This window comes from Cygnus olor, chromosome 17, assembly GCF_009769625.2.
Source record: "Cygnus olor isolate bCygOlo1 chromosome 17, bCygOlo1.pri.v2, whole genome shotgun sequence".
Classification (NCBI taxonomy): domain Eukaryota; kingdom Metazoa; phylum Chordata; class Aves; order Anseriformes; family Anatidae; genus Cygnus; species Cygnus olor.
This window is the reverse complement of record NC_049185.1, coordinates 3258962-3283475: the sequence shown is the minus strand read 5'-3', so window position 1 is coordinate 3283475 and position 24514 is coordinate 3258962. Positions and strand designations below refer to the sequence as shown.

The window sequence follows — 24514 nt, the reverse complement described above, 5'->3', positions numbered from 1 at the left end:
GTGCGGGGGAAGAGAGGCAGAGGCGGGGGGGGGGGAGCCCAATTACCCCCCGCAGCGCCGGGCTCCTCGTAGCGGGGGGACACCGCTGCTGCAGCCCACGAGCTCGGGGACGGCCCCAAAAACCCACAGGAGCGGGGCTAGAGGAAGGGACAGGGACGCAGCTCATCCGAGCGAGGTGACAGGGAGGAAAGGAGCTTTTAGGCAGGCTGCCGTGCCAGCTGCTGAAAACGCGGCTCACCGCTGAGACCCCACCGAGCTGCTTTAACACCCGGGTGGGGATGGCTACGGAGGAGGGTGGGCTCCCAGCAGCTCGGACCCCTTGTTGTTGCCTCCTTCCCCTTCCAGAACATGACCGCGATGTTTGCAAACCCACTGGCATGCAGAGACCTGTGTGCAAACGCAGCAGGCACCCCAGGAGCCGGGTTTCCCCTCGGAGCTGACGTCTCTCCTCTCTCCGCGGGGAACCGGACGGCGATCAGCCGGCGCTGGCACCAGACCCCGCTGCTGGCGCAGAGCATGGCCCCGGGCCAGGCTCCTCTACCCCTGCACCAGGCTTCACAGGGCAGTCCCGGGAGCCAGAGCGAGAGTGTGTGAAACCCTGAGCAGCCACGGACCCTCTTGGGACACGGATGCTCACCACCAGGAGCTGAGCTTGGAGCTGCGGAGGTCAGAGGAGGGTCCTGGCTGAGACCACAACCAGTCCCGACGGAAAGCTCCGATCGGCCACTCAGGCGTCGCCTGTCCTGCTGCACGTCAGAGTTATGATGAGGATTTCAGCGTCTCTGCCTGCCTGGATGAAAGCCGGGGAGCTCCAGAGCCCCTGCAGCAGCGCCAGGGCTCAGCCGTGGCACAAGCGCTTGCAGGCGCAAAGCCCTTCCCGAGTCAGCGAGCCCGCCTCTGCGGGAGGCTTCAGCCTCCCCTCTGCTCAATCCTGCCCCGGGCAGACCCACATCCCTGGCGCTGGTTTCTGGCGGAACACCTCAGGTGGCATCACACCAGGCTGCTCCGAGTTCACCCGCAGAGAGCGTGCCTTCCTAGAGCCAAGGTAAAAACAAAGGCACCGCGTTTTACCTACGCGGCGCCGCTCACGATTAACAAACTCAGCCTGGGAGGCGAAAGCAAAGAGCAAGCCCTTTGCCAAGGAGGCAGCAGGTCTGCAGAGCACCCAGCGACCCGCCGTGCTCGCAGCCATTTCGCCACCCCCTTGCTGCCTCATCGAGGCATCGGAGAAAAGCGTTTCAGAAATAAATCCCGGCCGCTGCACCGCTCGGCGCCGGGCAGCGCTGCTCGCACAGGAGGGGGGAATTCACCCACCGGCGGCGGGCGATGGAAAGCGTGGGTCAGGCTCCTGGTGGGAAGCAGAGCGGAGGCACAAGCGTGGCTGGGTTTGCAGGATTTGGCTCTCCTGGCTTTGCCCTCCCCGCACACCGCAGGCGGCTCGCCAGCCAGGCTGGTGAAATCCATCCTGACGCCCGCGCTCGCCGTCCCCGGCTTGGCAGCACGCTGCTGGCTGGCAGGGCTGACAGCCCCGAACAAACGCACGAACTGAGACGTTTCCTCAGCGAGAACCTTCCTTTCGTGCTGATCCAGGTTTCCAAAGGGAGAAAGGGAAACCAGTAAAAGCCTGCGTTGGCCCTGGCTGAGCAACCACCCACGCGGGCACAGGATAACGACAGCCACAACCTCCCTCGGCCTGTCACCGGCCCCAAACCCAACAGCGAGGCGGGAAGCTCCCCGAGATGCCAGCAGGGCCACCCCCTGGCGTCCCTCATCGCCGGTGCCAGGTGGCATCGAGCACCTCTGCGCGGCGCTGCTGGGCACCCACCGCTCCTCCTGGCGCTTCGGCAGCTCGTCCGTCGCCTCGCCGGCTGAGCGGAGGGAGGAGAAGGAGATTTCTCCTCCGTGCTGCAGGATGCAAGCCGCGAGCTGGCCGCGGGTCAGAGGACCATCACTCCTTGGGATTGTAATTATATCCTTCTGGCACAGGCCAGCTGGGAGGCAAGTCCTTTGCCTGCTAATTATAGGACGCTCCGTTGCTGTTAAGCAGAGCGCGCTGCAGCCCGGTAGACACCACACTGCTCACTTGGCTTCGCCTGCTTGCCGGGAGGTGCTCGTGCATCCCTCAGCATCGCGGCCAAGCACCTGGAGGACGGGGGATCGGGGAATACAGGTGTTTTCTGGAAACCTCCTTCCCCGCTCTGCTGACACCAGCAGCGAGCTGAGAGCCGGCGGCTCCCTCCGCGCCCACGGCTGCTGTCCTGCCACGAGCTCACCCCGAATCTTCTTCGCCCCCCCCCGTGCCTGGGTCCGGCCCCAGCAGCCCGGGCAGCTCCTGGAGCTGCTCACGCACACGCCGCACAGCTCGGCGGTGCCTCACCTCGCAGGAACCGCAGATCTGCCTGAACACAAGCCCAGCCGGAAGGCGTCCTGTCCGCCAAACGCGGGTACCCCGCACTAAGCACACGGCTCTCCGGCTCCGTGCCTGCACCGTTTTGTACTCCACGCTCCTCCAGACCCAAACCCACGAGGATGTCCACGAGAAAACGAAGCAGACGCGTGCTGATGGAGCCAACCTGATACCTGCTGACCCCTTCCGCTCAGCCTCTGCTCCTAGCCCTCTTCACCTCGTGCCATTCCCTGCCTTAAAAAGAAGCGCTTGAACTGCAAGCTCCGTAGGACAGGCCAAGTCCCGGTGAGCCCTGACCTTTATTTTCGAGTCCTGGACAGAAGTCACCTGCAGCCTGCTTGGTCTCGGTGTGCCCTGAGCACCCGATCAAAGGCCGGTTGCGAAGCTCTGGCACCACGAATCCACGCACGTGGCTGGAAAAGCCAGCTGCTGCCCGCTCCCCGAAGGGCAGCCCTTCCTGAAAAGCAAATAAATCAGCCCTACGTTTCTCCAAACGCCAACAGATGTCCCACTGCCCAGGATAATCCTAAATCGGGGGGAAAAATAAACCACAATACCAATGATAACAGTGGAAAGTCGGTCGTGAAAACCTCCAGCAAGGCCACCAGCCTTCCCATGGATTGCCACCTACTGCCACCACCTCCTCCTCTCTCCCTGATGACTTCCCATCCCCAGAGCCCTGCCACCGCCTAAATCCCTCCTCGTGGCTGCTGCAGCCCTGGACGAAGCTCGAGGGGGTGAGCTGGGAGGTTCCTGCTCATCACTAACAGCTCCAAGCAGGGCACGTGGGGCCAAACAAGACCAAAGTCCTCCCCTTCCCAGCCCGTGCCACCTCAGTCCTTGTGGCGGGCCACAGCCACGCTTCAGCCCCGCAGAATTCAGGCGATCTCTTTGCAATGGTCATCCTCATTTCTTTTTTTTTTTTTTTCCCCCCCCCCTCTTTTCACCCCCAAAAAGGACCTTCCCTCCCCCACCAAATTACTCCCCTGCCGGTCTTTGCTTCCGCGCCGATTTACTGATTACGGGGGAAAGGAAAAAAAAAAAAAAAAAAAAAGGGAGATATAATAACGGTCCTTTTTCTTTCTTCCTCCTTTTGGAAGGCAGGACCCTGCCAAATGGTTTTGCCCCTGGGCTGAGCCGCGGCCAGTTCCACCCCCTGCAGGAGGGAGTTAATGAAATACGCAGCGGAAGGTCCCTCCCGCCTCCTGCTCCAGGACTTGGGCTGACTCCACTACGGCTAATCCCATTACAAGAAAATAACGTGGATAATTCAAGCTAATGAAATCGTTACAAGAATGTGGACAGCCAGGGGTGGACATTCAGAGCCAATTTAACACTCCTCGGTGTTGTTATCCCCGGCGCAGGAAATATCTGAAAGGAGGAAGGGAAAGGAGAGAGGGAGAGAAAAAAAAAAAGAAGCCCTCCTCTCTTGTTAGCTTAAATCCTGTTAGAGAGTTCAGGAATTAATCTGCCACCTATCTCCCCTGCTACCATTATCATCATCATCATCAATAACGTCTCCTCGGTAACCTCTGAGCATTAACAGATGAAGGCGCAGGAGGGCGCGGAGCCTCCCGGCACGCTGCAGCGAGCGCGGCGCTGCCGCTGCCACCACCCCGGCGCAGAAATGGGGACAGAGAAGGGGACAGAAAGGGGCGGCAGGGCTGAAGCCTGGACCCGCACACCCCAGCCTTCCTCTCCCGCAGCAGCTCCGTCCTCAGCTCCCTGGTCTAGCTCGAGGTGTGCTGGGTCACCAAACTGCCTTCCAAACCTCTCCGAAAACCGCACGGGGCACGGGAGGAAGACAGCCACGGGTGCTCCTTGTTCCTTCCTGCACGGATCATCATCTTTTTTTTTTATTTTAATTTTTCACCAGCCTCTCCTCGCTGCCCACAAGCATCATCCGTAGTTGGAGGCCTCTTGGTCCGCTTGCTGCAGCGAAACGGGGTTTTGCCTTACCTAATTCCTGTTCTTCTCCACTCCTAGGGACAGCCGGACACGAAGCGAAGAGATCCCCACCTCCTGCAGGTGGATGCAGCAGGCCCAGGGGCAGAGCTGCTGCTGCGGGCGAGATTTCAGAGAGATCCAAGCTCCCACGCACATCCAAGCACCTCCTGGTTGCAGCCTGACACGGGCACGGCTCACGCTTGTCCCCATCCTGCACCGCTGGGTGGTGGCAGGATGGCGCAGAGCCCGCGGCAGCCAAACCTTTCCCACCCTTCCAGCTCAGCAGCTGGAAAGCCCCGGCTGCTGCTTACCGACCTCACGCAGACACGCACCGCTTCGGTCCCTCCACGGAAACAGCGACCTTTGGGATTTAAAATAGAGACAGAGCGACACGAAGGCGAGAAGTTGGAGCGAGACGAAGCAAAAGCCCCGTGGCAGAAGCAGCGGAAGAGCTGGGAGCACCGCAGAAGGGTGAGCTGCAGGAGGCCCGGCCACCGAGAGCAGCGTGCCACCAGCCTCCGTGGGTCACAGAGATGGGACATTTGGGGTCCAGCCTGGTGGCTGTCCCCTTCCCATCCCATACAGAGACTCTGTGATGTGCCATAGGGGAATTTTTCACCTTTGTGCCACTCCAGCACAAAGAGCAGCTTGTCCTTCCCCTTTTCCTAGGCTTTATTCTCACCAAGCTTGCAGGAAAACTGCCACCAGCCACATTTCCACCTTGTGCCCCGTGAACGAGGCTGGGACTGACCCAGGCTTTTGGAAACCAGCGATGCCCAGGACAGGGAGGGATGCGGTGGGCCGAGCCCCCCGGGCCGAGCGGCACCACCCCATTTCTCCGGGTGCTCTCTCTTGCGCCCGTCTAATTACATCCAGACGGCGCTTCCAGCACACCTGCCGCAGCAACTGTTTATCTCGCCGCCTCCAAGAGCATCGCTCGCAAAGTTTGCTAGGGAGGAAAGCCAATTAGCATGTCGCCGGCTGGGCACGAAGATCCCTCGCGCTTTATCTCCGCCGCTCGGCAGCGGGGCCCTCTCGTGCTAATTCCCTCCCTCCTTCCGCTTTGGCTCCTCCAGTTGGAAATACGCAGAGAGGACCCGAAAGCAAACCGGGAGGGGGGATTGTAGGGCGGGGGGCAGCGGTGCCCAGCCCTGGCTGCCCCTGCCACCTTGGGAAGCCCCGCAGCTCCCCAGGGAGCGAGGAGATGCCAAGAGGGGTGCCTGAAGAAGAGCCCAAGACGCGGCGATTGGGGTGAATTGTTGGGATAAATGCGGCGAAGGCACTCGCAAATGATTTTTAACTGAATTTTGGGAAGAGGTGGGCACGCAGCCCGTTGGACCTGGCTTCACGGGGCAGAATAAAATGATGCCGAGCCAGCAAGTACTTGAAAAATAAATACATAAATAAATAAATAAAATGGGTAGATTGCCAGTGGTCAGGGTATTGTGCTCTGGGAGCAGAGCGTTCCCATGTCCTTGCCCCATACCATGCTCCAGACTCCCCTCTCCAGCCACCACACCAGCCTGGCTCCTCTCCCTCGCTGCCTGTGCCGGGCTGTCCTCACCTCTCCTCCCCGAGCCCATCTCCTCCTTCATCCCCATCACCCAAGCTGGGTCAGGGCTCCTCTGAAAGCTTCCTCGGGACTTTGCTCCCCCTTCTTTTCCACCTGCAAGTCGCCGGCTGGCTGATGGCTCCCTTTTCTGGCTGTCACTTCAAATCCTCTTTCTCCTACTGCTGGTGCCAGCGGGTTGCTGTCCCTCGCCTTCCTCTCCTCTTGCTTGGGACCCATCCGGGCGTGCTGCCGATGGAGGATTCATTGCCATGCCGTCCCGACGTGCCTTCCCACGCTCGTTGGGTTGCCAGTAGCCCTCAGCTCCGTGCCACCCTGCTTCCAGCTCCAGGGGAGCCCCTGAGGTTTCCCCCGCAGCCACCCGCCTGCGCCCCCTCAGCCTCACCGCTGGGCAACCTGCCCGGGGTGCCGCACAGCCCTCGCTCCCCACCTCTTCTACGTGGGCAAAACCAAAGCTTAGCTCTTTCTGGATGCATATCAAATTTGGGCCCAGAACTTAAAAAAAAAAAAAACAACCCACAACTACCCCCAGTGCCAGCGACTAGGAGGACACAGATGCGCTTCTTCCAAGGAGCGGTGGATTTACGCACGAGGCTCTTGCCAAGGTCCTGATTTTCCAGGGAAGCCTCTCCGCCCTCGCGGCCTCCCTCAAAGCCTCGCAAAGGAGGCAGCCTCGGGCCCTTCCCTCTGCCCCCCGAATCTGCTTCCCCCTCGCCTAACCTGCTTGCTTCAAACCGGAGCAAAACATTTCACCCCTCCTCGATTTATTTTCCTTAACAGTTGCTTGTGAGGGACCTTATCAAAAGCTTTCTGAAACTCCAAGTAAATTAGTCATTAGGCAGGTTTTCAGAACAGTAATTAGGCCACTCCATGCCCCTGATGTATTATTTACCTGAGAAGATATACATAATTAGGGCTCTTCTTTATAACTGGTATTACACGCGCTAAATTCTACTCCGGTCTATCGTGTAATTACGCAATTAGGCTGCATGCTAAACAGAAAGAAACCAATTCTGAAAACCAAGCGAAAAAGGGGAAAAAAAAGGCCGGTAATTATTATTTTTTAAATCCCCCATCACCGGCACAGCGGCGGGTTTTAAAATTTTAATATCCCTCCACTCCAGTCGTTTCCGAACAGGTGCTAGAACCAGGTTTGGTTTCCTCGTTTTGTCACGTCTGATCCTCGCCTTGCGCCGCCGATTCGCTTCCTTAAAGGGATTTGCTCCAGGGCTGACGTTCCCAGGGGCTTGCAGCTCCCTTCCCCGGTCGGCAGGGATTTGCTGTGCTCGGGGAAAAGGGGTCGCATTGTCTCGCAGCCTCTCCTCGTCCTCCCTCTCCTCCCGAAGAACGATTATTTCCAACAGCTTCCCGGCCGCAGCCGGAGGACGGCGGACGCAGGCAGGTCCAGTCGCTATGGCAGGGCTGGCGCAGAGATTTAGCCCTACAGGGCTGGACCCTACAGAGTAATCCAAGCGGGCAGCGGGGCCAAAAAAACATCAGGGAGCACCGGGGGCTGCGCAGGAGAAGCCGACACCTCTGCAAGGGGCAGGCAGAAAACCAGGGGCCGGGTCCTGGCTCTCCAAAGCCGTGCCCAGCCCTCATGCACCTTTCGGCAGGAGGATGGGATGTGGCGATCCCAAATATGTCCCCCTGTTCCCGCTGGCCGTACCTAGAAGTGTGAGCTCTTCTCCTCTGCAGCTCCACGTCCCGCGGCGTGCTGCCCTGCTCTGTCTCAGCCCTGCTGACGGAGGAGCGCGTGCCACAGGGAGTACCACGCACCTGGAGAATTTTTTAATCTACCTATTATTACACATCTATTTTAGAGTTGGTGAGATCAAAGAAAAGTGCCCAGGACTTACCCAGCGTGCTTACACCTCCCTGGGAAGACACCCGTGCATTATCCGCACTCGTTTTCATGCTTTAAAGGCTCCTCCGATTCATTAACTTCGTTGCAGAAGGAAATCTGTTGCTGTCGCTGCTCTAACTACGTCTCAGCGCTCGAAATTGCCAAGCCACCGCAGGCACGGGGAACGGTGCAGGATGGGGAACGGCATCAGCTTTAGGGAGCCACAGGTAGGACACCGCTGTGGGACTCGCACCGAACCCTGCGAGCGCGTCGAGGTTTTTGGAAGACCGCCACCCCCACGTGCTGTGATTTCATCTGCCTGGGGGCTTTCTTACCCCAGCTGCTGCTTTTTTATTTGCTGTTGGGGCAAAACATTCAGTGGAGAGAAGACCGCATCTACCAGGACCGCTGCAAGAGGACTTCTCTCGAGCCCTGCCGGCCTCCTCTCCCCGCCACCTCCCAGCGCCGTGCCAGGACCCCCTGGGACACCCCACGGCTCCTGCCACCAGCTCCCACGGTCACTCCCACCGAGACGTACGAGCACAGCCGTGACCCCTATATCCCAAACCCCAGGAAACCTAAATCCTCCCACCGACCTCGGTGGGAGCCTCGGCGCTCGCAGAGCATTTTGTCGAGCTCCAACTCTGAGCCACGCTTCTCCTGCGGGCAGCACCTTGCAAGACCAGGGCTTAGGAGCCCCCACGTCCCCCAAGCGATCACCAGCAGGTCAGGATTTCAAAGGAACCCGCAGCTCGAACAGCGCCGAGATTTGGGGATTTATCTCTCCTGGGCTCCTTTGAAAATCCCGATCAGAGCGCAGCTGCGGTCACAAAGGAGTTACGCTAAAAATAGTGCTCGCGGGAGGGCCTGGCACAAATCTCCTTTCCTCTCGGATCCTCCTGAGTCAGCTCGTTTTAAAGACAGAAGAGGAAATTCAGGCGACTGGCAGAGCAGTAAACAAGAGGAGGGAGATGCAGCCGTGCCTCGCGGCCCCCAAAGGGCATCCGGCAGAGAAAGGAGCTTCGCTGTAGGAACCCAGGTGAAATGGCTGCACCGACAGCCAAAAAACATCTCGGCTTTGACTCCAGAGCCTCCTGCACTGGGCTGAAGGAGAATAAATATAGAAGCAATAAGATATTTATAGGCGGGCAGCTATTTTAACATGGCTCCGCTTTAAAGAGAATCCTTATTTAAGTCCTGGCCCTGCAAAGCTGCAGGATGACTTCGAGAAATAACCAGATTAATTATTTTCACCGGGAGAACCGAGAAACACGCAGGGAAGATCAAATGCATGTGGAAGCTCGAGTGAAGTGCTCCTGTTCTGGTGATTCGAATACCACGAGGATCCTGAGATCTCCTGAGCACGGGACAGTCCCGGAGAGCTTTCCCTACCCACGCCCTACACCTGCCAGAGGCCAGGAGGAGACGCAGCAGTCGGAACAGGCACAGGGCTCAGCAGGGGCACCGCCACCGACCAGCACCGTCCCGGTCAAACGTTCGATTGTGTCACTGCTGGATGCGCTGTGAACAGAGGAATATTTCCAGATGTACCGTATCGACTCTGATGATGCTCCAGTTCCTGCATCCTGCCCCCCAAACTGGAGCCGGGGCTGCTCCCTGTGCTCAGTTTCTGTCCTTTGGCTGCCCGTTCCCAACCTGCAGCTCCCTGAGCTCCTGCTGGAGCTCAGAGGTGACTTCACGCAGCTCGACACCTTCACAGGTCGCTTGGGAAAGCCTCAGAGGACGGAAGGGAAGGAAGGACAACGACCGCACGCTGCCAGCATCGCCTGAGCCGTTATGGGACTCACAGACAACGTTTCCGCCTTCCTTGCTTCCTTGATCATGCCTTGGTGTTATGAAAGTGGAAGAGCACCACTCTTTGAGCAGAGCTATGCCGTGCTAACTGCAATTTAGCGGCACAAGCCCACGCTCCCCAGCACTGCCCTGAGGACACACGCACCCTGTTAGCCTTGTCTTGGGGTCTCGGGCCAGCTTTTGAGGGCAGAGGCAGGGACGTGCCTCCCCGCACCTTCCTCACCCAGCGTCTCACCCTGTGGGCACGCAAACAGCAGCGGCGGTGAACCTGCTGCTGCAGCCTCAGGAATTTCATAAAGGGACGTGGAGGATGCTGAGAGCCTGTTCTTGCAGCTGGGCTCCACAAAACCTGAAGCCCTCCCAGTGCTGGGGGTATCAAGTTTGGTCTCCCCCTTCCCTGGCCATCTATTTGCCCTAGTCTCACAGCAACTTAATGCTGCGGGCTTCTTGGTCATAGACCTCTCTTCCTCGGGAAGAGAGAAAAATATTTGCAAAAACGTAACGTTAAATGTTTTGCTTAAACAAAATACTCTGGTGGTGTTTCTGACGGAATCCTCTATGCGCTCAAGCCCCAAGTGGTAAACTTCCCTCCCGTATCCCCCGGAGAAGAAGCAAGGCGCAGCTCTCGCTGCAAATTGCCAGCAGGCAGCGAGATGGAAAGGGGCTGGCATCTTCCAGCCGAGCGCTGGAGAAAGCCATTTCCCCGACAGATGCCTGATGTCTGCGGGAGCACCGAACACGCGGCCCTGCAAACCCCGGGACCTGCAAGGAGGAGCAGGGCAGGCGGGAGAATGGCTCCCACGCAGCCGCATCAAGTGGAAGCTCCCCGATACGGGGAAGTGGAAAAGAGGAAGCTGAGAAGCATCCCCGTGCCACGTACCCTGCGTCTGACGACAGCTGGCTGCTACGCACGCTGCTTTAGCCTCACACACGGAGGTTTGGAGAGCTTTCCTGCGAGCACTCGCTGCTCCTGGGGTCGGCAGGAAGGTGAGGAATACGCTGCACCGCCGAGACAGCGCCGGGACCATGGAGGTGGCGGCGCAGAAAGAGCCCGTTTCGGTTCACGTCAGAAGCTGGGACCTCAAAAAGGAATCTGAGCTGGGAGAGCACGAGCCGGATGCTCAGGGGTGATTAAAAGAATGAAGTCCTTTGGGCTCATCATCTCTGCGATGTTTAATAAATATTAGAGAGCTCTGAGAACGCGCAGCACCGGCAACAGCCGCCTGCAGTCCATCTCCCAGCCAGCTGCTGAGCTTGGTGTTGCCTGTAGGGAGCCAGCACCCCCGAGCCCTCTTCTCAGCTTTCAACCTGGGGGTTAGAAATTTACGCAGGCAGACGGAGAGCCCTGATGCCACAGGAAAACTGTTTCCTTAGGAAAACAGCTTGTGAGTGCGGGCTCTGCAGGCTCATGGGATCCTTCCTCCCGCACCCGCGGGTAGCTCCCCTCCCGAGGGAGGCAGGGCTGTTCCCCTTAACGCGTTTCCTCCTCTGCAAACACAGGGAAACGCGAGCTGTGCTGCTCCTCGGATGGGGCTGCGTCGCACCGAGTGCTGTAAAAAAAGTGCAGCCATAGGGGAGACGGTGAGAGAGAAGTGAGGAGGTGGTCCCTTACAACCTGAACCCTCCAAAAATGTAACAAGAGCACAGCTGGCCAAGAGCTGAGACACCTTCTAGGGGTGGCAACACCACAAATCGCTGGGGGTGGTGCAGAAATCCTGCAGCTAGAGAGGCTGGCGGGGGGAGAGCTGCCAGCCACGAGGGCCTGGGGAGCGTGGAGCCTGCGAGGGAGCTGTCAGAGCCCCAGCCCTACCTCGTGTGACAGCAAGAAGTCCCCGCAGAGGTGACGGCGCCGGCAGCCGCAGCGAGCAAACAGCCAAACGCGCTGCAGAAATGCGGGGAAACGAGAGGAGGCGATGGATGCGGTCCTGGCAGGGAGAGCCGGGCTGCACTTGCTCGTGTTAAATTAAAAAATTGGGGGGAAAAAAAAAAGAGGCAAGTGGTTAAAGAGCAACTTCTCAGCAGCACCCCCTCCGCCCGCAGGTAGGGCAGGACGGCAGCTCCCTCCCCTCGCTGCGGCGGCCCTAATTTCATGGGGTTTTTGCACAAGCAGCGGGCTGGAAAACGATCCGGCGGCTGGAGAAGCACCCCCAGGTCCCCGGGTGCACGGCGGGCGGGTGGCCGGAGCCCGGTCCTGCTGGGGCGGCGAGGAGGGAGCCTGCTGCTGAGCTCCCAGATCGCAGCCGCGGTGCGCGGGGGAGACGGGCGCTGCCCCCCCGCCGCCCTCCTGGATGCTGACGAGAGAGACAGCGCAGTCCTGCGTGACAGCGTGAAATTAATATGATTTTGGGGGAAGCTGGCAGTGAGTAATGAGCATCTGAAATACCTCGCCTCCACCCCCCCCCCCCCTCGCCCCTGAACTCCTTTAACCCTTCAGCCGCTCGCACAGCGGCGCGGCGCCGGGAGAGCGGGCTCCAAGGAGGGGAAGAGGCAGAGCTGGGGTGGGGAGAGGCAAAGAGGGGCCGAGCAGCCCAGGCAGCTGCTGAATTTGTGGGGTGAGTTTTGGTGTAAATGCTGGAGGTGCTGAGGTCAGCGCTCTTGGAAAGGCAGGACCCGAAACGTCGAAGAGCACGGCTCCACGGGAAGGTGTTTTGGGGCTGGAAGGGACCAAGGCTGGCTCCTCCGAGCCTCTCCCAGCAGGTCCCAGGAGGCCACCCGTGAGGGGAACAGCCCAACGTGTCCCCACCACCTCTGCTAAGAAGCCAGGAGGTCACCTTCCCAGGGGGCCAACAAAACCTCGGTCTGAAAAAGCGCTCCGTGCGAGGGCTCCTTCTGAGCACTCCTGCTGCCTCAAAAAGGGTCAGTCCCACAGCACCACGTCCCTGCAAAGACCAACCCCAGGAGCTTCCTACGCCTCCCGGTACCAGGTTCTCACGTTTAAGATCTCTCCTCTGCCCTGCCAGATGCCTGGAGCGGTCAGCTGGCTCAGCTGCAGCTGGGGGAGGAGGGAAGAAGACAGATGGTCAGCGTGCCGTGCCTTCGCTTGGCTTCTTTGGGGAAAGCAAGACGCAGAGAGAAATGCTCTCGGTGCCACGAGCAGCAGAAGCCAACGCGGTGCAAACGCCAGGGCACAGGAAACCTTTGGGGTCCGCCCGGGCAAGGCAGGAGAGCGATCACAGCCACGTCCCAAAGGCTTCAACCCCCACTAAATTGGAGGAGGAAGAAATGCTGCAGCGGGCTTGACGTTAAAGAAGAAGATAATGCAAATAGAGATGCAAATAAAGGACACGGTGTCACCCTGAGCAGCAAACTGTGATTCATTAGAGGCTCATTCAAGACCTTCGCGGGAAGCGAGACTGAGAAGTACCCACACACAGGCGCCGGCGAGAGACGGAGAGGTGGGCAGGTCAATGTCAACGTCTGGCTAAGGAATGCGGTGGGGGAAAGATTTTAAGACGAAGGAAATCATCAGCTGGACGGCTCCTCGGGTGAAAAACTAAGGCAAGAGTCAGAGTTAGGCCAGGTCATTCCAACAGGGCAGGTCCTGCGAGCCCCCAGCCTGACCGGCCAAGGGGCGACGCACGAGGAGAACGAGATCAGGCCACAGCCTAAGACAAAAAACCCTAAGACAAAAACCCCACACGTTTTCCCTTCCTTATATATGGACACACGTGCAGTGCTCAGAGCAATTCAGACAAAAGGAGACTTCCTAACACTCACACTACGGCACCCAGCCTTTCCATCGGATTTGTTGCTCCTTTCCCATCGAGGAGCAAAAGCGCACGCACGTGTGCCAGCCCCACTCGGCACAGAAAGCTGGCAAAGACCCCGACGCGGAATCCCAGAGTCACGTCCGACCAAGACACCGCAGCAGCAGCCCCTTCCCCACCTCTCCTCACCTCCCCAAGCCCTTCCCCTCCGAGGAGCAGCGGAGCCTGTGTGAAACTCACTGAGCTCCCCCGGGAGGCTCGGCGCCCGGGCGAGAGGCGCTCCCGCGGAAGGAAGAGCCCTAAAAACTCCTTAATTTGTGTCGGACGGGAGGCCTGAGCAAAAGCAGGCAGCCGAGAGCTCCTCGGCAGAGGTTTCAGGTGAGCAAAAAGGGGACCTGTGGGCAGGGGACACGCAGAGTGCAGAAGGCGGGGGGGGGGGGGGGGGGAATAAATCAAATATTGCAATGAATATTCAAGGCAGGGAAAGAGACGTCCTGAAAAAAAATCCTCCTTCTGCTCTTGGGAAGATCCACCTTTTAAAGCAGCCCTGTCAAGATAACACAGAGTTAAACATTTCCTTATCTATGTTAAACACCTTTATGATTCAAACTGGAAAACAGCACCGAAAACCTCTTTCGCTCTCCCCCGCCCCACGGCTCGTTTTGCGGAGCCAAATGCAAGCGGCCAGCTCCACGTCTGGGCTCTGCTCGACATCGCTGCGCCTGGGTTCCCAACGCGTAAGGAAGAGGCTCGGAGAAGGACCCCCATCTCCCCCAAAAGTTTAATTTATGCTTTTCAAGATCGGAAGAGAAATAAACCAGCCCAGCACATCCCTGCCTGGCGGAGAAAACCCTGGGTGCCGCGAGCTGGGTCAGGCTGCAGGGGGGGGACGAGGGCACCCACACCCCAGATGTTCTAGGAGCATGGATTATTTGGGGCAGCAGCCACCAGGGCTGGATGCAGACTTTTGGGGCCACCCTTTCTGGAAGAAGAAGAGGAGCTAGCTCTCAGCTGGGAAGAAGGGAGCAATCGAACCAAGCTGCTTCCTAACAGCACCAAGGGAAAGGCACCCAGCCGAGACAAAAATTTTGCCAGTGCCTTCAAAGCGCACTTGTAGACCTTAAGTGGGTGAGCGGGGCCAAGCTGCAGCAGGAGCACTGGGGTTGAAGGCATCAATCCCAGAGCAGCTTTCTGCAGCCCCAAACGCTCAGCCCTCCCAGCAGCCCACGCACAGACCCCACATCCTAATTACAGAGCTGAAACCCCGCATTAACACGAAGCGGTGCAGCATCAGAAGCCCCTTCCGTTTACGTCCCCCAAGGACGCGGTCCCAAGCTGGCTCACCGGTGCTCCTCCGATACGTGCCTCCAGGCCTAGATTTGCAACGTGTTTTTGGAAAGCCACCTTTGAAACGGGAACCAACAGCAGGTGGGTTTTTAATCCCCCGGAGATAAGCCAAAATGGGGTACGAGCGCTGTTGGCACACGAATCCACCTGCACGCTGCGGGCACCAGGGCGCGCGCACGCACCTACACAGGCTCTCTGACATGAGCTCCCACCAGCAACGCTGCCCAGGAGCCGTCTGTAGCCTCAGACGAGTCAAAAGATGGAGCAGGAGCTCGGTGACTTTGCCTAGGGTGCAGGGTGCTGCTGGCTGGGTTCGACCCAGTTCGACCTGATGGCTGCAAAGACCGCGGAGCAGCCGGAGCTCTGCTGAGCACAAATAACCTCTGGCACGGCCCTGCCCTGCTACGGGTACATCCCAGCACTTGTTTTAATGCCTTACTCCCTCTTAGTGTCCATTTCTCCGAGGCACCTAAACCCCAATCCACAGAGGTAGCGAAGTGAGTGGCCGGTGCTGGCCTGGATAACGAACAAAAAAAATTGAGCAAGGCTCCTCGCCCACGGCATGAGCCTCTCTTCCCTGCTTTTGTTGACTGCTCTAGCACGGGGGCTTGTTAATCTGCCCGCACCGAGCAACAAGGGATTTGGCTGGCCCACCAGGCTGTGGAGGAGAGCAGGAGGCTCCTCCCCGGGCAGAAGCATCCTCCTGGGGAAAAGGGCTGCATCTCCTCTGGGGAACATCTCTGTATTTGCTGGTGGGGGAGCAGAAACCGCCGGCTTTACACCGGTAACCACACAGGGGTAGGGCAAGAGGCATTTCGCTCATCACCCAAACAGCCAGCCCCCTCTCCTTCTCCAAAATACAAGTCCTTCAGCCGGGTCTAGCCGCAGCCTGACAGTTGGACCGTCTTGATGAAGTGCTTCAGAAACGCGGCTTAATCTGCTGGCGGATGTAACCCAGAGGAAGAGGGCACGAACCCAGCAGCAGCTTCCAGCAGCCTTTTTGAGAAAGGGCTCGATGATCTGCTCCACGTCCTGCCTGAGTGTGCCCAGACCAGCGTGCCCAACGCCTGCGCAGCTAGCAACCGCCTCCCTCTGCCCCTCAGATAACAATCCCATCATCTCATCCACGCTGACTTAATTTTGTTTCAGCTTTAAAGGGCTAAGAGCATAATAAACGGGAAGTTTGACAGCCCTGTGAATTGCAGTCGTTTGTGCACACCCCCCCCCCCTCACCTCGGCTCAGGGTGCTGGGGCAGCTTCCAGCTGCGGCACAGCAGAGAGGGACCCGTGCTGTGCTTCAACCAGCTGTCCCCAGGAGCGCACAGGACACGCTGGGGGCATCGCTCTCAGCAGCCAGCGAGGAGCCGAGCAGGTGATTTGGCCTGCCGACGTGGGAGGGTGGCAGAAAGAAGAGGAAAAGTGTTGCACCTGGGGTTCCTGGGCCATCTCCTCCGGACCAGACCTCCAGCAGGGACTCTGCAGCTCCTGGGCTTCGCCCCACCACCAGCTCCACCCCGCCCCGAGCAGCCCCTGCCTGACCCAGACAGGCTCCTACACCACGATTTGATGCTCGCTGTGCTTTCTGCAGCTTCCCCCACGCTCACAGGCCGGCTCACTGGAGTGGGCACGGCCCGGAAAGAAAAATTTAAGCAGCCAAGAGGAAGCAGCAATGGATTTTGAGATATTTCTAGCACGCAGCTGGGGTTTTAAAAGCAAAACCATCACTTGGAGAATGATCTGACAGACTGTTCGGCAAACGTTTGCAGCACTGTGCATCCTAGGGGTGTTTGCACCGTATTTTCTAATTAAAACCGTCCAGCACTTGCTTAACTCACTCACATGTTTATGAAGGCTCTGTTTCTTTTTTCCCCCTCTTCTGCCTTTCAGTAGCAAAGATTTCCACAGCTTCAACAGGGCAACGTTAGTCCAGGAAGGAGAAATTGTCTCCAGTCATGTAGACTCCATTACTGGGAGAAAGGTGTGAACAGCAAGCATGTCTGGCAGACGGATTCATTATACCACCGTGTCCTTTATAATGGGAAATGAAAAGCCCATTCTGATAACTACACTTTATTATAATAGGTCAGAAGAAGTGAAAGGCATCATCTTATAAAATTAACTTCATAAAGACTGCCTTTAAAAAAAAATATATCTGCCAGTTTATCCACCGCATCTTTCTTCAGAGATTTTTCTTCTTCTAGGGGAGCTGTGACTCCAAAGCCTCGTCCCGCTGCCTGTTCTCACTTTTGCCCTCTATCAGAGGGAATGGAGCTGTTTTCTCCTGATCAGTCCCAGGCACTTGTTTTGCCAGATGCAATAACGCCATGTCTTTGTCAAGACAAAGAAAATAGCCAACAAAGTAGTTAAAAACTAGGAGAGACCCCAAAGGTCTTCCTTCTCTTCCTCCTTCTCCGTAGGGAAGTCACAACGGAGATAAACTCGCCCCACAGCCCCCCAGTGCTCTGGCATACCTTTCAGTTGCTTCTTCGTGCAACTCAAGTCCACTCTTAACAGCCAGGGATAATTTCTAAGACTCAATAGCTTCTCACAATGCGTTTGGATTCGTTTCCTACAGGTGAAAGACAAGAGGTGGCCAGGCAGATGATAAAACACCTTCTAGGGGCACTGCTCTGACACCCGATCTCGCTCTGGACAGCGCTCACAACGTGCGGGTGGCTGCGACTAATTGGCAGAGGAGGGCTGGAAGCGTAGCTCCTTGCAATTTTAGGAGAATTTATACTGAAAAAAATAATGACTACACACTTTCAGGTATGTTTTGCAAAGAAGGCAAAAGGAAAACACCACCCTCAACGCACACAAGGCGAGATGCAACGCCAAGAACTGCTCCTGTGGTGGTACAAGCGTCAGGCACCAAACTCTAGACGGACTCTCTGCAGTATTTGTGTCTCACATTGCATTAGACCGGGTGGAAATCTTTAAGACTTCTTCTAAATCTCACCGTTTCCCTTTTGGCAAAAATAAAAGGTGTCCTTGAAGTGTCACATGGCAGTTGCAAACCAGCCTTGTTTGTAATATTCATGAAAGTTGGTGCAGGAAGGAGGATGGAAGAGGATGCTACGAAACAAACGGTTAATTGGGACTTCAAATGAAGGTTGGATCTAGTGTGAGAGATTTTAAAGGAGCCTAATTTTCAGAAATTGCCAGAGCTCCAATCTGTGAAAATGTGGCCTTTCACAGATCTCCAATTCAGCTTGCCACATCGAGAGTTCCTTTTGAAAAAAGTCGTGCCATAAAAGCCCCCCAATTTGGTAGCAAAAATTAGCAGCCTTCATGGGACATCAATTCCTTTGTCTCTCCTCCCCTAAGCACGGCTCTTTGGAAAGGACGAAGGACCATTTGTCTTTTGTTATTTTTGCAGGTAGTGAAGATAAGAGTAGAATCTAATAAAGAACAAAAATGGCGAAAAAAAACCACACCACCCACAAAAGCTAAATCTTCACACCTAGCCCAAAAGCTGCCCCTATAATTGAAAAGCATTTCTCCCTCTGAAGAAAATAACACCCATCAGGCCTCAAAAAACCTCTCCCGATGGCACGACAGAGGCCAGCACCTCCAGCAGGAGGGGACAGAGGGACACCACATGTCCCGAAGCCATCGGGCTCGGGGTGGGGGGTGGGCACACGTCCACCCTGCAACCCTGATTTTGCAGGGGCAGGACTCCAGCCTTCAGGGCTGCTAACCTGAGTGCTCCTGACTTCAGCTCCTTCCTTCCTCCCAAGGATTTGAACTCCATAGCCCCAAACTCCAAAATCGAACTCGTTCACATCGAGTCTCCGGCACGCCATCAACCTGGGGACAAATCAGGTTGAATTTTGCATGCGCTCGCAGACCTCTCCACGCTACCAGGGACCCACCCTGCCGCTCGACGGCTGTACGAACACGAGCAACGGGGCAGGGCAAGTGTGAGCATCCAAGCCGTGGATCCATACACCGAGATATTAAAAAGCATAAAGACAACCAGGGAAGGATTTCCTGAACTGCCAACGCCGAGCAGCGCGTGTACGAAGCCTTCCAAATCTGCTGTTCCAAACACCCAACTCCCTTGTTTCGCTGTTTCAGTGTCATTAACACCTACCGCAGCGAGAGTTAAAAACGAAGACAGCTCCTTGACAAAGCTCAAAACACGCAAATATTTGTTTGGGGGTAAAAACACACATACTGTCTCCTGCCAAAGCAGCTGAGAAAAGGAAAAAAAAAAAATCAAGCGCAGAAGGAAGCAAGCTGAGAGACATCAGCTGCAGGGCTTTTGAGAGCGTGAAACAATAGGGGGGAGGCTCGTCCTGCGAAGCCTCCCACCTCCACGGGCCGGGGGCTGCTGCCCGGCGTGGCGGTGCCCGGCGGGGTCCCTGGCTGTCCCCAGGCTGTCCCCAGGCTGTCCGTCCCCAGCAGCCTCTCCTGGGCAGGCTAAGAGTGCCCCCTGCAGCCCTGCCGTCCGTGCCGCCTCCGCTGCCATGCGACCGGTCGCAATTCCAAATAAATAAAGTAAGGAAATACAAATCGGACAGGTTCCTAAATGGAGGGAGAGCTAAAAGCTCCAAGAGCAAAAGGCAGCTGATTTAAAAGCACAGAAAGCAATCTAGGAGGATGAAGTGTTGGGTAGCGCTCTGTCATGCCCGGTTTTAGCCTCTCTGAAGGGAAGGAGGGATGGCAGGGGGGCAGGGAGGATTGTGGGTCCCCCCCTCCACCCCCCCAAGCCGTTGATTTTTGTTTTGAGGATAAAACCCACATCTCCGAATATCCTAGGTAAATGGGACGGATGTTCACGCGTCGCTCCGAGAATGCTGCCAGCAGCGCCCGGAGCCAGAAGCTGCTTGTTCCTTGCAATATTAATCAGAGCGCTCCGCTGCCCCTCCGCTCCCCAGCACTCAGGTGCCAGACAAGGCAAGAAGAAATAAAAAAAATGTACCCAAAACCCCTCATTCTCTGCTGGGCTCGTCTATTCTCTCGATAGACATAAGCCTCCCAGGTCCTTGAACTTCACCCAGAGCCCTAATAGGCGCAGATCCCCACGGTTTTGTTTGCTCTGGTGTTAGGAAGGACATTTCTACGACCACGTTGCGTTGAGTTTTAGATCAGCAGAGCCCTGTGTGCCACCAGAACTCAGCACGAGAGCTTGAAGTCCAAGGGCTTTTGCCCTGTTTCAAAAGGGCTCTCAGGGAAGCGTGGAAGCAACAGCGCCCAGGCTGCACCAGCAAGAAAACCCCCTTGCTCTTCCACAGGGCTCCTTACACGGTGCCTTTCCTCAACGTGTGTCCGACAGCTGAGTCACGGCCTGCAACCGGTTAGAACCGAGGACCCCGCTCCAAAACAGCGTTTCAACGCACAGTTTTCCTCACCACCTTACACCCTGCCTCCATCCTGCAGGAATCAGGCTGCCAGCAGCACAGAAACCACTGTCCTTACCTGCGGGCGAGCCAGGAGAAGAGCATCACACGTGCTAATGAAGCAGCCAGAATTCACTGTGTATAGAGAACTGCACTGCTTCCTCTGCTCCGACAAATCCCTGCCCCACGGCTCCTCGCTAGGCAGTTCTCACAGTGTGCCCTGAGGGGTTTCAAAGGGTTAAAGCGATTCCTCGGCTCAGTCCCTTTGGAAAGGGACGCTGCAGCCCTGAGCAGCTGAAGCCACCTGCCTTCTGCTTCAACGCTCAGCAGGAAAGCCTCCTCCTAACCCAGGAGTCCACCATCCCCTGTGGATGGATGCCACCACTCTTGCTTTCGTGGATGGAAGAAGGGACGGATGGAGCTGGACACCGATCCCCCCAAATTCCTTTGGGGATGCAGGAGGAAGAACGGAGCTGGGACCACAGCCTGGGGCAACCAGCCACGGGTTCTCATCCTGGGAGCAGAAAAGACACCGTAAGCTGAACTCTACACGGCTGCACCTCTTTCCCGGGATGTGTTACGCAGCGTAACGAGACACCGCACAAAAGGCTGAGGGTACAAAGAAAAGCGAGACCAGCCAGCGTGCAGAGGAATGCAGGCTGGGATCCTAAAATCCCTCTTCGCTGTTACGGCAGGTCTCGAGCCTGGCAAGGCATTCCTTGCTGGAGAGGCTCCGACAGGCAGCGCAGCCTCACATCCTTACGCAGGGATGCACCACACCAAGTACACCAGGCACGTATCCAGGTACACAAAGCAAAACACTCGAAGGCAGAGCAAGATTTACGCGCTCCCCGCGTGCTGGGAAGGAGCTACGGCATTACGCGCGCAGGGCAGATGGAGGAGGGAGCCAGCCCGAGCTAAAACCTCTCAGAGCAGCTGTCTGCAGCGGCTCGCGGTGCTCCTCCCCAGCCAGGTGTGCCAAGCAGCAGGAAAGCTGCCGCACACGGATCAGACAAGAGGGAAAAAAAAAATCCAAGGCGATGTCATTCGGTCGACGGGGAGTGATGCCCATGCACCGGGGACGTCTGTGGCACAGCGAAGGGCCACCCGGCTCTGACAGCTCCCAAGGGCTGTAGTCACAAAGCTGGCACATGTCATCTCTGTCCCTCAGACAGGATTTCTGTAGCGATATATAACCTGCTAAACCATTTCTACCTCCAGGTTTGCTTACTTCCACAAAAAAAAACCCCTAACTCCTAATATTTACACTCCAGCAGCAAGCTCCTGTATTCAAATCTTGCTGGCTCCCGCACGGAGCACGCCACACGCCCGACAAAGCGCGTTCCTACCTGAAGAGCTCCCTGATTTCCCTGACGGTGGCCTGGAACGGGATGTTTCGGACTAAGATCTTGGAAGTCTTCTGCTTCTTGACCGTCTGCTTCTTTCGGGAGGATTTCACGGCAGGCCTGTGGAGTCAACAGAGAGGGCAGGTGAGAACCACTGTGCAGCAGCATACGCAGGGCATTTGGGCACCTTTAAAGTTAGGAGTCCGGAAAAATTAGCCAGCCAGCTCAGACTGACATCCTCACCGGTATCTTATTGATGACAATAGAAATTTCACAGGGTACGTCATGTAGGAATGAATGCAAGCGATTTAAATCCCATGTCTGAAAACTGGATTCCAGTTTGCCGAGTGCAACCACAACCAAGACCAGGCAGCAGGCCTGTACTTGTACCTGCCACTAACTTTGCTTTTGAAACCAAATCTTGTCTGCTCAGTTATCAGAAGGAGATATTATTTGTACATATGCAAGCAGTTAGTCTAATGTAAGCTAATTTTCATTCTTTCTGGATTAGAAAACAGTAAACAAAACTTTTTAATAGATTATCAAACTAATTTATTTTGCCCAGGTTGTGTTGCATTTGAACAAGAGAAAAATTTACCTACGACAAAAAACAGCAGAATAAAGGAAAGCTTTCTACATTAAAATTCATTTAGTGGTTATCTAGACTGTAAAGTGCAGAATGAATGAGGATGCTTCATTAAAGAACCGAAGTACAAAGTGCAGCTCGTGAACTGTTGAATTCTGGTCCCAAGGTACCAAATTCTCAGAGAAATTTTGACATTTAAGAGACACCTCTTCTGGTAGGGTTTCCAAAGCGCCTAAACAACGGTTTTTGAGTGCTGACTGTCACCTTCAAACACCTGGATTAATTTTCAGCTTCATGGGTACAAATCACCAAAATCCCAGTGGACAGGAGTCTCAGACTTCAGCATTAAAGGTATAAATCTCAGTCAGTCATCCTCTTTATTTGACAACAAGAAACACCTCCACGGACAGGTTTGTCTGTGAGGCACCATCGCAAAAGCATTTGAGGAGCCTTTTCCTCGAACGTGGAAGTCTCAAGTGCCTGGTTCTCAGTTTGGGGTCGCTTTTGGGGCCCCACCACTGCATGCTGCTTAGGGGTTTTACTTGGAAATATGTCTTTTACTGAGCAAACACCTTCACATCAGCTGATTTTTTTTCTTTTCAAGTAAGACTGACTAAGGTGACTCCACTTAATTATAACAAGAGCTGATGTGTGACCAGCGCTACCGCTCACAACCCTCACGATGCAGAGATGCTGGCTAAGAAATGAAGAACCTACCGAGAACCACTGCAGCTTAAACGTAACCATGCTACAGAGGTAAGACAGCTTTACCTGATAGCTCTCTCTGAGATTTTCACTTCCAGCTTATGTCCATCTACAATGCAGCCCTAAAAGTCAAAAAAAAAAAAAAATTTAAGTCACAACAGCTTTCACGCTTCCAAGGTAGTGGCACAGCACTTCACGTCTTTACTCTTTCCCACATATTCCTCCCATTCTCCCCATCAAAGTTTTTCCCTGTTGAACACTGTTCAAACAAGGCCAGGTTTCTGATATGAGGCTGAAGACAGCCTGACCGACCGAAGCAGCAGCCCGCGTCCCTGATCTCCCTGCCGATCAGCCTCAGCTCTGCCACTAAGCTGGCAGAGGCGAGTCACTTCACTGCCTCCGACTACTGTTTCCTCTCCCTCCAGACTGCAAACTCTTCAAGGCAGGGAGCGTCTTACTGCTTGTTCTGGAATGAGCCAGGGATGACTCATTTGCTGTCAGTAGCCAATACAGCATTAAAAAAAAAAAAGTCTGCAAAAATACCCACTTTGCTGCTTCCTCCCTTCCCCCAGGATTCTGCTTTCAAAACAACTGGGAACGCAAATCTAACCCCAAGACTACGTGGGCTGTGGAACGTGAAATCACCACCTGTTGAAGGTGGGACCCATGGACTGCGGTCACGGAGCACGAACAGATTGTACGAACCCAGCAATTTCTTCAAACCTATCTAGAAAGGGATCGTTCCAGCTGTCTGGCCCGCTTCGCCCAGGTAATGCAGACCCAAGACTTGAATGGTGGTGTTCTAGCAGCACAAGGAACAAGTTATTCCCTTGGAGCGCAGCCAAGCCCTGTGGCATGTGTCATGGAGAAGGCATAAGGCTAGAAAACCCTGAAGCCCTGGCAGATTTACAGAAGATAAAACTCAACTCTACAGCACTAAATACTGAGCAATGGTTATTCTCATTTTGTGAGGGCTTGGGTCTCTGTCACCTCTGCAAAAGAAACCCGGCAGAATAAAAACTCACTAAATTTGCTCCTTTCCACATTTTCTGCCACCTCCACATTGGATCAGTGCTAACAAACACCCTTCTGAACAAGCTACTGTCCCTTTTACACCCTGTTCCTCAACCAGATTTTGAGCCTCTCAGCTCATCCTGGATAGGCAAACCTGAGCTTACCTGGAGCCGGCGCAGGGCTTTCTGAGCACTCTCTGGCTTCTTGTACTCCACGAATCCAAAGCCCATGGAAAGCAAAGTGCCTAGGAGGAGAGAAAGAGAACTTAAGTTAGTAGGAAACTATGCTATTAAACAGGAGAGTTAAAAATTTAAAAACAAACCAGAAGAAAGCGCTGTTGCACACTGACTAGACTAGGGGAACTCGCTGCCACAGCATCACACGCACTCACACCACGAATTGCAGTGCCCTGCACTGGCTCTTCAACGTGATGCAGGGACAATTTGGAGCACAAGAAGTCTCTGAACTGCTGATTGTCAAAACTGGGGAGGCAAAAAGTAACACCCCAGAGAAGGGGCCAGCCTGCCCACACCCATGCCATCAAGTCAAAGGCCATCCAGGCTGTGCTTGCCTTAAGCAAAACCTTTCCTGCGTCCAACCCCGTGGAAAGCAAGCAGGCAATGCAACAGCTCCAACCACTTGTCCCTGCAGCGTGCCGGGACCAACGCAGGCAGGGAGATGGCAAACGAACCACACAGCACGGTGCTCAGCCAGGGATCCTCAAAGATCCTGGCTGCTGCTGTGGATTAAAGCACGCCCTGCGATGATTCAACCAGTGCATGATGCTGGTTCCTTTCAACTTGCATCCTGTGTGGTCCTGAAGGCGCTGGCTCCTCTACACGCATCCCCACAAAGCCCACAATCCAGCTTAACCTTCCA

At 55.8% G+C, this 24514-nt stretch overlaps 1 protein-coding gene across 4 annotated transcripts in view; it reads right to left on the bottom strand.

The window, feature by feature from the left end:
- Positions 1–24514, bottom strand: part of RBM19 (RNA binding motif protein 19) — a 60929-nt gene that overhangs the window by 22066 nt on the left and 14349 nt on the right. For 2 of the 4 annotated variants that reach the window (XM_040576806.1, XM_040576807.1), the window contains exons 19-21: positions 23800–23879; positions 22688–22743; positions 21334–21450 (exon numbers count right to left, since the gene is read on the bottom strand). In XM_040576806.1, coding sequence (XP_040432740.1) covers positions 21334–21450; positions 22688–22743; positions 23800–23879 — 253 coding nt within the window. Of the gene's footprint in view, positions 1–7507; positions 7704–16821; positions 16968–17110; positions 17209–21333; positions 21451–22687; positions 22744–23799; positions 23880–24514 lie in introns of those variants that run through there. The other 2 variants (XM_040576808.1, XM_040576810.1) reach the window with 2 other exon arrangements.